This window comes from Zonotrichia leucophrys, chromosome 5 (assembly GCF_028769735.1).
Source record: "Zonotrichia leucophrys gambelii isolate GWCS_2022_RI chromosome 5, RI_Zleu_2.0, whole genome shotgun sequence".
In the NCBI taxonomy this organism is placed as follows: Eukaryota; Metazoa; Chordata; class Aves; order Passeriformes; family Passerellidae; genus Zonotrichia; species Zonotrichia leucophrys.
The window spans coordinates 35,130,612-35,148,375 of NC_088175.1; the positions used below are offsets into that span (position 1 = coordinate 35,130,612).

Below are 17,764 nucleotides of genomic sequence, written 5' to 3' on the forward strand. Positions count from 1 at the left end.
CCATTCTGCATTTGAAGGGTCAAAATCTGCTTAACGTGTTTTCCTTCCAAAAATTAAATTGATTACTGATATGTGAGAGCACAAAGGAGCCAGCTGGTTAATGCCTGGGACACAATAACCTCACATTTAAATTCAGGCTTGATTTTTGACATTTGAACATGGGTACTCCCCACATCCAAAGTGAACATCCTGAGAAATGGAATCTCTCATACTGGTCAAAAATTTTGCCTCAGCTCCAAGTGATGGTTGCAGGAGTTTTCACAGAAGTGGTCTATCAGAAGTTTCCACAAATTAATGCTTTGTGTTTATTTTTCATAACTCATCCTATGTTCCAGTTTCAGAACTGCTGTTCCAAAAAAGCATCAACTGTCTTTAACTCAAAGGACCTGGACCTGCATTCTCATGCTGAGAAATTCAAGGGGCTACTACATCCATTTTACAGGAGTGCAAAACAGGATGTCTGCATTTGAAACTAAGCCAAATGAAGCTAACACGGGCTCTTCTTTTAACAGAGCTGAATTCAGTCCCTTGGTACACAATGTTGTACATTCAATAGTACTTTGGATTCTGATTTTTACAGTGTTGTTTTGCAGTTAGAGGACCTTCAGCACAAGTCATTCAATGTATGATTTGCAGGCCACTGTTTGTTCCTTTTTGTTTTTGTGAGTCAGGTCCAAATGCCAGGAAATCCTCACAGCCTTGTGCTTAATGCAACATGTTAGGTTCCATAGTGATGGGGTTACTTTTCACCAAAATACAAGCAGCTTAATGAAAAATAAAAGTCCTTGCAAACACTGAAACCAGAACCTAGGGAACATGAATCTCTCTTGTCCCTTCTATCTTCTGTTTACATTTGGACTAAAAGCTTCAGGCATATATTATGCATCACTGAAATCTCACTCAAGCAACTCTCTGGCTCATCAATTCTTTAACAACTTTGTAAGTGGACTTGATTTGATCTAGCAACTTCTCCCCAGGTACTACACCCACAAAGACTTACATTCTCTGTTTTGCAAGTGTTCCCAGTCCCTCTGGCATACAGTCATGAATCTTTTCCCTATTCAGTGTCTAAAACTTACTCCTATCAGACTTTGTGTTTCACAGATGTTTTAAGATTGGCTGATTTTAATATCAGCTGCTGTGGCCCCAAAAAAGAAGTTAGAAACATATTTCTTCTCCCAGGTCCTCATCCAAGTGCTTCACACTGCTGAACATGAGATGGCTGGCTGTTTAGCTAAGTTGGTGTTGATACAAAAAGCCCTTGAAAATCTGACAGATCAAAATAGAACAATAATTCCTTATCCAGTAATTAATTTTAGAGTTTCTCATAGTCTGGGGCATTACTTCCAGCTCATATTTTTCTCACATTTCATTCAAAATAATAATGAAGGTAAATAAATAAAGCAGCAGGGCTCAGAACTACCTCTAGGAGTAAGAAAAGTAATAACCACAAAATTGAATGTACTGGAGTATAACTAAAATACATGGAGAAACATTCAAACCTGTAAATGCTGGTATATCAGGAAAGAGCATGGCCCAGAGCTCCCTTTTTCCAACCAGGTCACCAGTCTGTGTGCAGCAGACTGAAAATATTACTCTCCTCTTCACTTACAGCAACATTTCTCATCAAACTTCACTTTTAGTTTCTTAATCTGACAAGGACAGGCTTTGAAGTAACTTCAGGCTCATTTGGCCTCATCCTTTCCATTTTATTAGGTTCCTCTGGGCAGATCTCCACAGGCTTCACAGGTGATACATTTGTTTTTCTGATTTACTTCTGAGATGAATCACTAGAAATCAAACCCAGAGTGGCTTCCCCAAAAGGGCTCTCATTTGCAGGCTATGAACTCAAGGCATATGGGAGCCAAGGGCCAGAGAGAATTCATCTCAGTGAAGCCACGCTCATCTCTAGGAAAGGATGGGTTTGCAGTCAAGAAAGAGGACTTTCCTGTCCTGTTTAAAGTTAGAGACAGGCCTTTTTTTTGAACCATGAAGCAGCTGTGCAAGACACAAGCCTAAGAATATACAGTAAGACTGAGATTTTTTAAAAAGAAAAAAAACCAAACCAAAACCCACAACAAACCCAAAGTGCCACCAGACCCATTGGGAGAAACAAAAGACCACATTTTACAAAGAAAAAAGAACCACACCAAAAGAAAAAAAAAAGGAAAAGGAAAAGAAAAAGAAAACTAACGGTCTTTGTCTTTCAATACATAACTGGCAATTTCCAGCAGGAGATAATGGCTGAAAATCTTTCAGCATCAGAACTTGGGAGGAGTGGGGAGCAAGGGCAGAAGTGGTTTATTTTAGCTCTTTGTGACTATTGATGACCACTACGGGCTGAAATTTAATCCTGTTATTCAAGGGAAAATTTGTCCAAAGGTATCAAATCTGGTTCATTTTAGGAGCAGAGCAGGCTGTATCAGGGGGTGACCAGCTATTGAGAACAGCAATGACAGCAATGACTGCTGCGATGCAGTTCTGGGCTGGGCATTTCTGCTGGCATGGGGGGTTCCCTTGCACAGGGCTGTGCCCCAGTGTTCTCTCCTTTGTTGTGAACCCTCAAGGAAAGAATCTACAAGTGGAACAGTGGGTTTTGAGTAGCCAAGAAAGGATCATTTTTGGTCACTTTATAGATGTAGAAAAAGACCAAACAACCAAATGGGGTCAATTAGAATGAAAGCTTAAAAGGATTAAAATACATTCCCAGACTGGGCTCAAATTTATATAGGTGAAAAAGCAAATTATCTGTATTAGAAGCAGCGTGTAAAAGTATCCTAAGCCTACTTATCATCTGAAGGAATAATGGCTACAACAGCAGACACCCATTCCTGTGCTTATCCCAGCATCATCTATCCAGTCACCCCTAGAAAGCACCAAGAGGCCAACAGACACTGCAAGGGCACTTACAAAGAGCAGGAGGCATTTGTTCTCACGGATGGCACCACAGCAGCCCAGGAAGCCCAGCAGGAAGAGCATGGCTCCCATGGCCAGCATGATGTACGCTCCCGTGAAGAGCAGGGGGTTGGCTGCCACTATCTCTCGAAAACCTGTGGGATCCACAATGACCCAGATTCCGAGTCCCAGCAGGCATGCTCCTCCCAGCTGTCACAGCACAAGGACAGGAGAGAGAGGGAGACAGGTCAACACAAAACAACAGCTACAGAAAAACTGGATTCATTGCTATCTTTTGATCAAAGATGTTGATTTGGGGAATTTGTGTTTCTGCAAAAGCATGCTGTGCAGGTGACATCTGACATGCTGCTCTTTGTATCTCTTGCTCAATAAATGAATCATTTGCAGCAAAAACACCTTTCTTTCTTGACACGCCACTCTACCAACTGTTTACTCCCTCTGTACTGCTGAAAGACAGTCCTGGTCTGCTGCCACATCTGTGGAGGACAGAGAAGGGGTTCACATGAACCATACCTGCCACAGAGGCCAGGGTGGCTGGGCACTCCCACTCTTCCTTTCAAAAACAAAACCAGCTAAGAATGACTCCATATGTGGTAGGGAAATTACAGCTCCTGAGTGAAAACCTCAGCAGGGCACCCAGGACTAGAAAACAATTTATTCTGCCATTCAAGGATGAACTATGTGCATCATTAGTTACAGCTTTCCCTGTGGTTTCCCCTGTCAAGGACAGCAATAACTCAGACAACAGTGACCACTGTGCTTCCTTGCTGAATGTTTGGGCATCTTTGGATGCTGCAAAACATTCAGTGATTGCTAGTGCACAACAGAGGGGATATTCTGTATTGTGGCATCTTTACCACTATAGCCTATCCTGCTGGGCAACAGCAGGCTGCTGGAAATGGGGATCCAGAAAAGAAAGTGAATTCCAAATACTTACAAATATAAAGAAATTGAAAAGAAACATCAGATATTTCATGCAGCTCAGACAGTCTCCCTCCATGGTCTTCAGGGTCCTTTGTCCAATTCCTCCTGCAAAACAACAGCACTTTCTTAGCACGCTCATTTTTATTGGAATGACACAATCCTATCTCCAATCTATTTGTATTTCCCCCAAGACCCTGTGGAGTTCATTATAGAGAAGAGCTCTTTTCTTACCTGAAGGGGGAACACAGCACAGGCTAGTAAGAGATAATGATTGCTGCCTGGTGCCTTTGCGTTCTTTAAGGTCAGAAGGCAAACACAGAAGTGAAGGGGAAGGCTGCAGGAGACCAAAGGTCTAGCTTTACTTGCAGACTGAGATACTGGGGAAAAAATATGCCTCTACACATGAAGAATTTTTTTCCCCCACTCCTTAAAGCTTGTCAAGTGTGAGAATCACTGGATGTACCTGTCTATTTCATGCTGAGAAAAGGTCATATTGAAACAGGAGCCAGAACAAGCTGTGCCCAGTTAGAAGATGCACAAAGACATTTGGGACAGCTATCTCCATACAATCTCCCTCTAGAGAACGAACACCACACTAACATGAACAGCTTCAGGGAAGCTTGTAGACACTCGGGCTTGGAATGACAGCAATGCAAGGACATGGCAGGGACCAAGGAGGACATCCGTACATGGTTACTCAGAGTGTGCACAGCACCTGCTTGCCGTGCAGTGCGAGATGTTCCTTGCCAGGGAGATCCTGCTGCTCTATGCCCCACACTGCACAGGTCCTTTGCAAGAACCCATGGATCGATGCTGGAAAGCTTTTGAGGCCAGGAAAAAATGCTTAGGAATCTTAACCAGTTCTGAAACTCAGTGTCTGATTTAGACAACAAACTCCTTGGCCAGCGCTTCTGTTGGAAGAGCAGCAATAAATCCGGACCAGGTGAGGCTACGCTGGAGGAAAGTTCATGCTTGCTATTTATGTAATGAAGTGACTGTGTGTCCAAACATGCCAGTACATCACTAAGTACCCTAGAGGGACAGACAAATAAATACATTAAATAGTAAAACTTCCACTGAAACAGCGCAGTCATGGCACTGTGCACAGATGGAGCCATACATTTGCAAACACAGAGACACAGGTTTGCTTGGCTCCCCAGAGGAGCGTTCCCAAAGCCCACATGCTTCTTAATGCATCTCATTCCCTTTCTCCACTGCAAATACCATTCCCTAACAGACATGTATCTAATGATATGCTATGGTAGCAAAGTCCATTTAATTCACTTAAAATAAAAAACTGAAATTATTCAAGATCTTTTCCAGGCCAGAAATAAAACTACCTTTCACTCCATTGTTTTTGTTAAACCACAAAATCTGTGAGTGCTCTAGAGCCTCATGAGATGCTTTCCTCTGTGACCATAGGCACTGCTCTGCTTTAGCCAAAGAGCAGAGATAATCCGTGGCAGGCAGAGCTCCCAGCACGGGGCTGCCTGAGGTAAGAGACAGATTTTTGTTACACAGTGTGTGTTGGATATACTGCTTTCACTTGATTATAAGCAAATCTATTCCTTCTTTGTGAAAAAGCTGAAAGGCTGAGACACAAATGGTGTTTCATAGGAGCTCACGTGGGCTGTTTTCCCTCTGCAGCTGCCTGTACCTGGGGCAGAACAGCAGTGTGCCTCTGCTGGCTGGGTACTGCCCAGGGAACTCTCTTTGCTAGAGGAATTACCTCTGGAGAAACACAAACCTGAATCTAAACCTGAGAGTGAGGACAATGTTTTTTCTTTATAAAGTTTATTTTCTTATACCCCTGGTACATAATTGTTCTGCCCAGAGAAATTCAAGGACAAGATGGTGACTACAGGAGATGGGGTGGGGCACAGAGCTCAGATGTGTGCCTGCAGGAAATGCCCACAGCTCCCTGACACTGTTTAAAGCCATGTCTGCAAATCTGACAGAGAAAAGGGGTTCTTGTAGTCCAGAAGGCTAAGGAGCTGGGCAGGGAATTCTTCAGTTTTGTGGGAAAAGTGAGCCTTCAGCTCCACTATGACTTGGACACTAGAGAGGGATATGAAAATACAGACAAATCACTAGGGTACTGGGATTTCAAGAGTCCCACAATTAGTGTCACATAGATGTTCCCATCACCATACTAAAAATTCATGCTCCAGTGAAACATAGAATGGCTAAATCTTGGTAAATTAGCCAAAGTCTTAAAGTAATCTCAGAAATTTCAAAGTCCTGCTGCCTTAAGCACCCACCTGTGTGATCCATATTATAGTAGACTTTGCTAAAAAAAAAACAAAAACAAAACCCAAAACAGTTTAGCCTTGTTGCGACACTATGCATAATTCACACACCCCACTACAGTCACCCACACAAAAAACAATGCCTGTGGTCCAAGCAAGAAGCAGCAGTTTCTAAGCCTAACACTGTCTTGCTGCTTTGTAGTGTTGATAAATCAGTTTCCTGCCTTACTTTCCTTTCCATGTCTAGGACAGCTTCCTCTGTAAGGTGAGCAAGCTCCCTTGGGACTGCTCTGATTTACATGAGCTGAATACTGGTCGACTTTTATTTACAAAGACAAACATAGGCTATGATTGTTTGCATCTCTCCTGCCTGCCCATCCACTCAGTATGTTAAAGTGTTTTCCAGGCATAAGAAGGGAAGGGAGATTTTAAATCCAATGAGCAATCAGATCCTGGAAACTTCACTGTCCAGAAAAACCAGTCAGTCACAAAAACCTGGGAGTAGCATGAACACATGCACACTCAGCTTTGACAAACAAGGGCTCCCTTCTTGTTTGCTTGGGAAAGAGATTGTCCCCAGCAGTGGTACTGGGCTCAGATTTGTGACTCCAGAACCCACTACACTTCTCACAGCCAAGCAATAACTAAGTACAACCTTACTCATTATGCTGTGCTTCAGATCAAGACCACACTCACTGAGGCTTTCAGATTCCAAACTTCTTCCACTCAGGATGAGCAAATGGAGCACAGAGGCAATACTGTGAGGTCTGGGCTGGTAAAGCCAAGAACAAACCGTATCAGTTTCCACATCAGAAGAACTCAATGCAAGCCTCTAATTAGCTTTGCTAATTAGCTGAAGGTACCTGGAATCCCAGTTGACAGGCGCTATGGCTAAAATAACTGACATTAAAGGACAGTCCTGACTCACAGAGATGGGTTTTCGTTCTACTTTTCTTTTTAAGCCACACACACAAAGAGCAAATTATCTGAGTTACTCCTACTACACACTGATACAAGTGTGATAAGAACTGAATGCCTATGTGCTAATCTACCTTTTAAAAATACCTTTACCCCCTTCCTTCAGGCCCCAGATCTGTGGGAGATTAAGTTCTTCTCTGCAGGAGACATTTAAAGCTAAGCAAACACGAACAGTCAGAACTGCAGAAGACAGAGGCTGACAGATGCTCTCCCTGGCTTGTCCCATCCCAGACCTGTGAGACACATGAGATGCATTTGTTTTTGTCTGAAATGTAGCTATAAATGTTCAGCTTTTTCTAAGGCACATCATTCTACATTTCTCTCTCCCCTGTATCCCCCATTAATTTTATCTTGGAAAGGGATGGGAGGCTAAAAGTCCCCAGCAGTGTAGCCAGGAAACACAGCCCAGCTGCTGTAATCAGTTAGGAATAAAGTCTAGTTTTTAAGTCAATGCATTTTTTTGTTCTCCAGCCACTTCCTTCCTTTTGTCATTTGCTTTGCATGCCTTGCAGCTGCCTTGAACTTCACATTTCTAAAGGCAGCTGACCTACCATACCCCTCCAAAAGGCCTCCAATTTTTCTCTTTGCTGCCACTGACATTTCCCTCAACCCCCATATTCCTTAAACACTGGATTGAAACCTATGGATTCACTTAGATTGCTTCTTTACCTTTGCTTTGAAGAAGGAATCACTGAAGAACTTAGGTTGGACAGGACCTCTGGGTTTCACTGAGTACAAGCACCCACTGCCTCCAGCCTGGGCCAGTTCCAAATCTGATCCAACTTCAAAGTTAGAGCATGCTGCTCAGGGTCACATTAGTTAAATTATTAATATCTCCAAGGGCTGAGTCTCCCCATCCCCCTGGACACCTCTTCCAATGTTTGATGACTTTCCTTGGTAAAAAGACTATTCAAAACAGCTGCCCAAGGTGTCTCTGAGTTACCTGGTGACAATGGAACAAGAGCATCTCATGGATGTGCCAGTCTGTCAGAATTCTCAAGAGCACCGTATCTCCACCAGTCTCAATCCTCACATCTTCTGCATTTTGTCACTCCTACCCTCTACTGAAATCAAGTATGTGAACCATTTTCCTTGCAGGCCACTGCAGACAATTTGTGTTTCAGTATAGAAATTCAGACAGATTGACTGATTGCTCATCACAGTCTCCCCATCTCAAATACTTGATAGAAAACACAGAATAACTGAGATTGAGAGAGATGTCTACAGGTTCTCTTGCCCTTATGCAAATCACTGTTTTAGTCACTGCTCTTCTATCACATGATTTGTGTATATCTTCTCTCAACATAAATATCTCTTTGCTGTCAACATGCATGAAGAACTTGTCCACTGAACCGGTGCTGAACTGTTGCTTCCTCTAAAATGTCAGAACCAGTTCAGCAGTACTTCCTACAGAACATTAGCCATTAGCCTATGGCTTGAGCAGGAAATTATGCCAACTCACATCTACGTTTGTAGTCATTCACAATGCACCAGCTAAAAGCGCATGTGTTTGAAGTTCTCCAGAATCAGTACCAGGTACCTTTAAAGGTATTAGAAAATATGGACTAGAATCTCTTTCAAGTAAATGTATTGATTTCTAGAGGCTGTCCCAGATAAGATGTTGCTGGAAAAATCCCTGAAGCTCTGTGCTACACCAGTGGCAAAGGATCACCACCACTTGGCATGGCTCCATGGTGTCCCCTCGCCAGCACTGTGGCATCACCACCCTTTGGCTTGCAGGCATGGAGACTTGCCTCAGCACGCTTGCCTTCCTTCCCAAGTACACCTCTCATAAGAGGATTTCTGGGTTCACTACCCGCAAGCAATATTCAACTCTGGTGGGATCTCCTAAGAGAACATACCTAACAGGAAGAGCCTTCCAGAAAATCCTCTCCGAGCATTATTTTCTCACTGTCTGCTCCTCTAAATGCAACAGAGACTAGGGGCAGTTTCATAAGGAAGGATGACTTTCTGCAGTACCTCAATGGTGACACAGTGGCAGATGAGTTTGTATTTCTTATTGCCTCCAGCACACCATAGCCACCCTTAAGCTGCTCCAACAGAGATACAGAGGAAGTACCTGGCATTCAGAAAGAGCAAGCCATTAACAGCACTCACCTTTACTAATCTTGGGACTTGAAGCACAGTGTCTGTTCTAGTGTTTAATTGTCTGTGTGTCCCATGTATCTCTTTCTATCCAAGCTTGTCCTGTAAGAGAAAAATACACAATTACTGAAGTCAATAAAATGTAGTCATGTTAAATACGCAATTTATTAAAACACACCATCCTGATGAAAGTGCTCAGTCTAATTGCCACCTTAATTTGGTGTACATTAGCACTAATGAAGAGCTTTTAATACCCAGTGAGGGATTCAATTCCTCAGAATCTCTGTAACAATCTTTGGGGGTGTTTTAAATGCCCACAGACCACATGTAAATGTATAGTCCCATTACACCTGCACTTCATACCACAAGAGGACTAGATTAATACCAGCTGCACCTTCAATATTTTATAGGAGGTTTAGACAAACTTTAATCTGCTGTGACTTTACAGCCCATTTACTGGGAAAATGGAAAAGGCAGGAAGGAAGATGGAATGCATCTTAGGGAAGCCCAGCCATTAGGAGCAGCAGCATAAACGTTGGGTGCTATCCCTGGTTCTTCCAGCCAGCTGTCACGCCAAGTTGAACAAACTGTTTCCTCTCCCTCACTGTCACTGCCTGGAAAGCAGCGACAGAGGAACAGCAAAGCCACAGCCCTGGCCACCCAAAAGTATTAGATATGGGGTGCAGGCAGAGGGACTGAGGTGCAGACTGCCACTGTCCTCAAAGCAATAATCACAGTTTTCTCAGTAAGTTTTAATTTCTGCCCACACAATGCTAAAGAGAGCCTTTGACTAGGCAAAGGTGAGGTGAGACTACAGACTGATGTGCAAGGCACACACGTTTGACTCTTGCTTTCTCAGGGCACCTGCTCCTAGATTGCTTTTTCCACACATCTGACACAGCCCAAACTCCATACTGCAGGGCCTGTGGGGAAGGAGCAGTCTTTCACTCTTCAGAGAGCACCCCATGCCATAAGAGTCTAATATTCACTTAGGACCCAGCACTGTAACTCACTCACTCATCCTTCAAACATGGTTTTGGCATTCTCACAGCTTTGCTGGAGCTGCTGTTCCCTGAGAGGCACCAGATAAGTCACCTGGGTCTCTTCCTGCTTTCTCAGTGCCAGCATTTCATCATGATTTCTGGGAGTGGGTGCATTTAACATCTGTTTCCCACAAACATTAGTAAATGTGCCTTTGAAAATTGCCTGCCATTAAGACTTCTGTGAGTAAAAGTCTATCATTTGTTGTTGGCAGGGAGCAAACAAGGAGTTTCAAGGTGGCTGAAACTATTACAATATAAACCATACAATGAATATTCATAGACCTTTTGTTTTGCATTAATCCCTCACATTTAATGTCCTTCCTCTGTCACTGTAAACCTACATCTCTAGATGAAGGACAGGGATGGCTTCCCCTTGGAAACCTGGAGGGTGCAAACATCTTGTGCCAATCCACCTGTCTCTGCTGGGAAGTGCTGGAGGCATGAGCTGAGCAGGGGCTGAGCTGCCCTACCTCCCAATGCTGGGTACAAGGGCTGCTCCCAATCAGTACAGCTTTTCCACCAGTGTCAAAGTTCACAGGGTGCCATGGGACTGCCTGGGAGGTGGCTGCAGCAGGTTCAGCAGGTCTGAAGAGAGGGAACATCTAGGACAGGGGACAATGCCTCACAGCAGAGAGCCCCTGTTTGGCAGTCAGAGCTCAGTGCCCATGCTGACCTTTGTATCTATTTCTGTGGTGTGCAGGGAAGCTTCATCCTTTGCAGTGCAAGTGTGATTGAGAGACAATTTCTTTGGTTGCCCTGTCCTGTGATGCCACTTTCTTGGGATAGATGCTGCCAAGAGAACTTGGTTCTAACTTTAAAGCAGAGATGACACTGTGCCATATAAACCTATCATTAAGAAAATAACCAGAATGATAGGATTCCTGCTCCTACTGTGTGTGCATATAATTACATTCCTACAAGCCCTCAGAGGTCTGCGTGGGAGAGGAGTTTTATTTTTTTATCCATCATAAGTCACAATATTTTAAAGACATTACAGCACCTCAGAGAAGAAGAGTTTAAATGCTTCAGTAGGTACCAGCAGGTACCGTGTCAGAAGGGATGAAAGACTGCATTTAGTGCCAAGCAGCAGCAATGATCCACCTGACTGTTGCCTTAAAGGAGAGGAAGTCCCTGCCAAACAGATTCTCTTTGGTTAATAGCTACGATTTTGTCATTAGGGAGAATTGCACAAAGTGCAAACCCACCATGCCTAATTGTGACTCCAGCAAGCTGATGCCTTTAATTACAGTCTCTGGGGAAACACAGTGGGAGCAGGAGCAACAGCTGAGGCTAAGCCTCATCCTTGGGCTGGCCAGCTGTGGCTGGCACATTGTCCACAGCCACCACATCAGCTCTCCTTGCTGGCATTGCCTTCTCTTCACATTCACAGCGCAGCCCATCGAGGAGCCGGCTTTGATGAAAGAACAGCAGCTAAACATGTGTGTCCTGCTGGTATCAGGCTGCAAGAAAGGCAGCTGGAGCTCCAGAGCAAAGAGGGATGGGACAGAGAGGGGTTGAAACAGACAACAGGCAGCAAGTGAAACGAGAAATTAATGGAGTGTGCAGGATGAAGAAGCAAGACCTGTCTTTGTGAGAAATTCAGCTTGTTGACTAGAGGAAAGGGCCACCAGATGAACCCCTTAAAACTGTTGTGTGTCACAAGGACTTCTAGCCACAGTCTCCTGTGTTCAATACATTTGCAGGGTCGAGATACACTTAAACACATGCCAGCCCCATGATCAATGGCTGGATCATGACTTCTGATCCAGAAGTCATGTCCTGCTGGATCTCTGTGTCAAGTCAGTGCTTTCACAGTGAAAGGTGAGGAGAAACGTCTCTGTGGAAGCTGGATCAGAATAATTTCCTTCCCTTGCAGTGGCTTCAGAAAAGAGGTGAAACACTTTTTGATTTAGAGCTGGACCTTGGCACAAGCTGTCAGCCCCATGTGTTACCCTGTAACTATTGCTCCAGCATAAATAAGTGTTTGTTCTGGAATCTCATAGCACTTGTGCAGCAGAATCGTTGCTATGACACAACTACATTACTTCATGTAAATCCAATTAGATCCCAAAGTGCACTGTGTAGCTGTAATCAGCCCCTGTGGAGCAGCCATGAGGGGACCTGCACAAGGCCTTGCAACTGGATACTAAATTACAGTCAATCTACCTTCTCTTTAGTTGCATTAAAATGCTAATATCACTGCAACATGGGCCCATTTACCAGCCATGACCGCCTTGCCTTGCCGCACTGGAGTGAATGAGCCTGTTGCACTGCCTCAAAGCATTTAGTTCCTCGGTACAGTTGAGTGAGCAAAGCCCTTAGGGGCATCTTATACCTGCAAACAGCAACCTGATTGGCTTTGATAACACTAAAAGCATATGAGGCTTGTGACAGTGTTTAAATGAATCGGAGCTGCCTCCAAAACTACCCAAGTTTCCTACACAAGCAGAGCAGCTGGGTCTCATCTCATCCTGATTGCTGCTAACAGAGCACACTTCTGCCACCAAAAGTCTGTGTGTGTAAGAGCACATCAGTCTCACACAGGAGGACAAAGAGGGCTGGACTGAAGCCCTCTAAATTTTCAAATAAAGAACACCAACTTTGCAACATAGCTACTAATACAACTCTTACCCTCTGTTTTATATTTGCAACTTTGCACAATGTGTGCATAGAATACATGAGATCATATGGAGGTAAAATCTCCCACACGTGCAGAGACATTCAGAATGGAAATTCAGAAGTCCCAGAGCAGAACCAATTCTAAATGCTGTAATGTTTTGAAAAGTGCTAGATTATGTGTTTGAAGTGCCAGCATGCCTTCAGGCCACAGACCACTCCATTTCAGCTGGCGCAAATGTGCACACTGCACTGTTCAAAACATGAACTGCTTGCTCACTTTGGCCCCTTCCCAAGGAAAGTTCCATAGGTAAGCACATCTGGCTCTTCCGTACAGCTTCTCACACACAGGAACCAGCTGTCTCAGAAAAGAAGATCCTGCATACAGAACCAAAACATCTGATAGCCTGCAATTCTTTTGAGTTCTGTTCCTTTTAAAAGAGCCCTCAGATAGCTCACAGGTGGATTTTTCTTGTATTAACTGCAGTACAGTGGAACCATATGGTACCAATTGCCTGCCTTTCTACACAGATGACCCAGAGATTATATATACTGATAATATAACAACATTAGTTTTGTTTATTAGATGAGAAAACCAGGGCTAAAAGGGGAATGGATGTGCTAAACCTCCTGACCCCCAATATAGCTCTCTGCTCATTAGTCCATACTGAGACCAGTCCCAACCCATGAAAAGGATGATCACTTCTGGCTGACAAGCAGCACTCTTTGTCAGGCATCTCCTGTCCCAGAGAGTTGTTACTTAGCAAGCCCAAAGGGAGGCAGCTAACTTTGGCCTCCTCTTTCTGAAAGTGTTTCCCTTCCGGATGGAATCAATGTCGCCCTCCAGAGTGGATCACGGAGCTGCAACACAGCCAAGTGACATTACCCACTGTCATGTCAGGTACTGACACGTGTTGGAGCACTCCGTGCACTTGCACAGCATTGCAGACACTGAGGGGATTTAACACAAAGTCCAAATGCCTGCCACGTTTTCTTTTCCCTGAGCCTGCCACATCTCACCTTTACAACAACTGGCTCCTCAGTGCTCCTTTCTGTTCTCCTTTCCTATAGCCCTGCTTTGTTTGCAGCAAGTGCCTCAGCACTTTGTGGCATTGGTGATGGTTTTGAGAGATGCAGGAATAAATCTCAGGAACACTGGGCAGTTGCTGTGGCAACCTTGTCCTCCTCAGACCATGATTTTCAATATTTTAAGAATTTTCCCAATACTTGCAGGCTTCAGGGAAATAAGGCAGAGGAGAAAAAATATTTTAAAGTAAGGATGGTACCGAAAGGGATTACTATAAGCCACAGGTCTTATTTTGTCCTATCAGAAAGATGATGATGTTGATGTCCCTAGCAGGAAAAAGAAGCCATGACTGTCTGAGCAGAGGCAGAGGCAAGGGCCCATGGGCAAGGGAATTTGAAATCTCTGCTTGTATCATCTGTTTTAATGCAGAACGGAGTTGCAGATCAATAGGTTACCTTTTTTTTGTTGTGTTTATTGTCAGTGTTTTCTCATAAGGCAGAGGTGTGGAAAAACTAACCCACTATTTAGGATCATCTGACTGGGGAAGTAATAACTTTAATTCCTTTTTAAAAAGAAATCGCAAACAGAACTTTGAACACATTAACTATTGTTAACAAAAAAAACCCAAAAAACAAACAAACAAAACCCCCCACAACAACAACAACAAAAATACCCAAACAAACCCCCCACCAAACCAAAACCAGACAGAAGCCCCCCAAACCCCAGAAAGCTAGCAAATTCTCTGTTCAAGCTAACAACCTACTCAGATATAAAAACAAAACAATCGGTTTAGTCAGCCTAGAAAAGCAAAGATTAGGAAAAAGGGCCTGTAAGAAAAGCAGATCTTAAATGAGGGATCTCAATAATAGTAAATAATCCAGAAGATAATATTTCTGGAAATCTGAGAGCTTATTTATCTGCTTCTGGTCATCTGTTAAATGTTTTTAATGAGAAGAATAATAATGCATCCCAAAGTGTTATGAATTCTAAACACAAGAGGATATTGTAGGAAATACATGCATAGGTGTGATATGTGCAGGAAAACATGAATGCAGCAAAAGACATGAGAAATGGCCTAGGAAGGAGAGGCAGACCTGAAGTCTAAGTTACCCTGCTTATAGTCAAACTGATACATATCTCATAAATATTTCATGTGCAAATCTAAACTGAGTTTCACTGTAATCAGCACCTTTAACTTACTCTAGCACATAAAATTGCAGCTAATGTGGTTTGAAAGGTAAATGTGACTGATCTGAACCACACCTGCCCCAATTAAGGTATGAACACCCAACCACTCAACATCTTTTACTACACATATTTTTGATTTCAGATTAAGAGAGTGAACCATGGCCACAGCCCACAAGAGGGCTTCAGATGTTCTGCAGGAAAATAAATGAGAGTTAATAAATCCCATAATCTTGGCATACGTGTTTCTAAATGTTCTCTCCTCCTCCACAAGACATATAATCTAAGTGCTCCAGCAGCCATCAGGTTCCAGGCACACAAAAGACCCCAAGCACAATTCATACACAGATGACAGGAGCACAGGGACCAAGTGAGATATGAGCCAAGACTCAAAGGCTGGCTCCCAGCTGCTTTTGCTTTCCCAATGGATAACAGATACTGCATCAATACACACAATGTCATACTAGTGAGTTTGCTGCTCTCTTAACACCTCATTTTTCTCTCCACCTGAATGTATTTTGAAAGCATGCAGTTCACTGTCCCCTTCTCCTTTCTCTTTTGTCCCTACTCATGGCATGGTAAACATGAAAGACAGCATGGCTGGTTATTGTTAATGCATTTGAAAGTGCAGACCTTTAAAAGGGGGTTATTCTGGAACATGCCACGGTTTTCCTTGTTATTTGCACAGGCAGCTAATGATCATCCTAATAGCTTCTCTCTCTGAAGTCATAATAAGCTTACAAATGAACCCATTCAGCACATATTAAAAAGCAAGGGATGCTCCTTTGATTACAGCCTTTATGGAAATCTCCGAATATTTGTTTTGTTGCTGCACAGCCGCAATTAGGACATGCTGCTGGGAGCCGGCTCAGCTGCCAGAGCAGTGGGGTTTGGAGACACCTCCAGTGCCATAGCAACACAGCCACCTCTCCCAGCATCAGACACAGGGAGCCTGGCAGCCCTTCAGCCCAGGCAAGCGGCTTCAGCTCTGGCAGAAATTAAGAAATAAGAGGTGAATGAAACCCAGTGAAGCTGCCTGCGCTGGCAGCCGCGGTTCTGAGGCAGCGCCGACAGCCCCACGGGCAGCTCTCGCCAAGGGCCCTGCTGCAGCCACCGGGGCCCTGCCATGGGCACGGTGTGGGGCACACAGCCCTGAGACACGGCTGCACTCCTCACCCTGCGGCCCGGAGCTGTCACGCTGCAGGAACAATGGGCAGCAAGGGCCACATAGGCTGGGGACACCTGAGGAGGCAGGAGCTTTACCTTGCTGAGGTGCCAGTATGGGGGAGCTCGCTTCCATTGCCCCTACAACACTTCCCCCTCCGTGACCTCATCCTTCCACATGTGGGAGGGGACCCAAATAACCTTATGGAAATCTCCTTACCACTTAACTGCTCTGAGGTTGATCTAAATCCCACTTATATTGCTGACAGACTTAAACTTCTCCAAAGGGGGGCAGGGGAAGGGGAATTAAAGGATGTAAAAACCTGCAAAATTGGGGTTCTAGTTTTCGTTTTGATTTTATCAAGCATTCCACAGCAACTAAAAGTCAGAAGACTGTACCTTTTTTCCCCTAAAGGAAACACTATGAACAATATACCCTCTTTCTCAAAATATCCCTATTCCCTGAGCACAGTGTATATGTAAAAGTCTTAATTGGAGAGACTGGGGAGTAATTTATTTTTGCAAACAAAATCAGCAGTTTACGTGCTGATGACATGGATCCAGAGGCTTTCAGACAACCTCAGTGGGGTGACTTTCACCCACAAAAAGCATAACATCTCCTCTCACAAAGCTGGGACTCTAAACAAGCTGCTTCTACTTTGCCTGAAAGCCAAGACCTTTGTATGGAACAGATATTTTCTAAATCTCCAGGAGACTGGCTGAGGTTAAAGCAGGTCAAACCATGTAATACAGATATCTTTGTGTTGATACTACCCACGGTGCCTATTAGGAAGGCCACAATTGTAAGAAACCTTTTCTTGTCAAGGATATTTAATACAGTGCCAGAGAGCCTCCCCAGGCACTCTTTGTTTTAAGGTTTGTGAGCTTTGGGGGGAAAGGATTGAGTCTCTGATTGTGAAGTAGGTTTTTAGCTCTATTGTAACCTAAATAACACATGAGAGCAGCACTGGAAACTTCACTGCCAGCATGGCTTGCAAGAGCCCTGGGTATAGCCTGGGGCAAAGCCTGGAACATAAAAACTAAACCTACACATAAAAACTGGCATGCACTCACAGGGCATCCTAATGACTCTCAAAACTGAAGCAGCGAATGTAACTATGGAAATACTCCGGTTGCTTTACTCAGCCTTCACTTCTATTTTACCCACTGGAAGTCAGACTTACAAACTAAAGACATGAAACCTTTTCTAATTCAAATCAGAAGGGCTGGAACAATTACAAATGTGTCAGTGAATGATGAAGGCACAAGCTGATCCCATGGCCTTAAATTAGAACAAAAACAATTTGTAGATGTACTGATGAGTACCTTCCTCTTCCCACCCAAAAGAAGCACAAACACACTCTGACCCAACTGGGCAATTCTGATTTTGAAAGTCTAGGCAACCTTCTTAGGCAGAACAAAACCAGATCTCTTATGAGGAACAGGACTCCACAGGCTAACTTCCACATCAGTCAGGACTGGGCTGAATTCTGAATGCAAAATCACACCAGTTTTCAGTGGCTAGAGCTCACTATACCCACACTTTGCTATGTCTC

At 43.9% G+C, this 17,764-nt stretch overlaps 1 protein-coding gene across 9 annotated transcripts in view; it reads right to left on the reverse strand.

The window, feature by feature from the left end:
- Window positions 1-17,764, reverse strand: part of TSPAN18 (tetraspanin 18) — a 121,230-nt gene that overhangs the window by 17,736 nt on the left and 85,730 nt on the right. For all 9 annotated transcript variants that reach the window (XM_064714396.1, XM_064714391.1, XM_064714390.1 and 6 more), the window contains 3 exons: window positions 9,186-9,275; window positions 3,854-3,945; window positions 2,911-3,105 (listed from right to left, as the gene is read on the reverse strand). In XM_064714396.1, coding sequence (XP_064570466.1) covers window positions 2,911-3,105; window positions 3,854-3,916 — 258 coding nt within the window. In that variant the 5' untranslated portion in view covers window positions 3,917-3,945; window positions 9,186-9,275. The remainder of the gene's footprint in view (window positions 1-2,910; window positions 3,106-3,853; window positions 3,946-9,185; window positions 9,276-17,764) is intronic.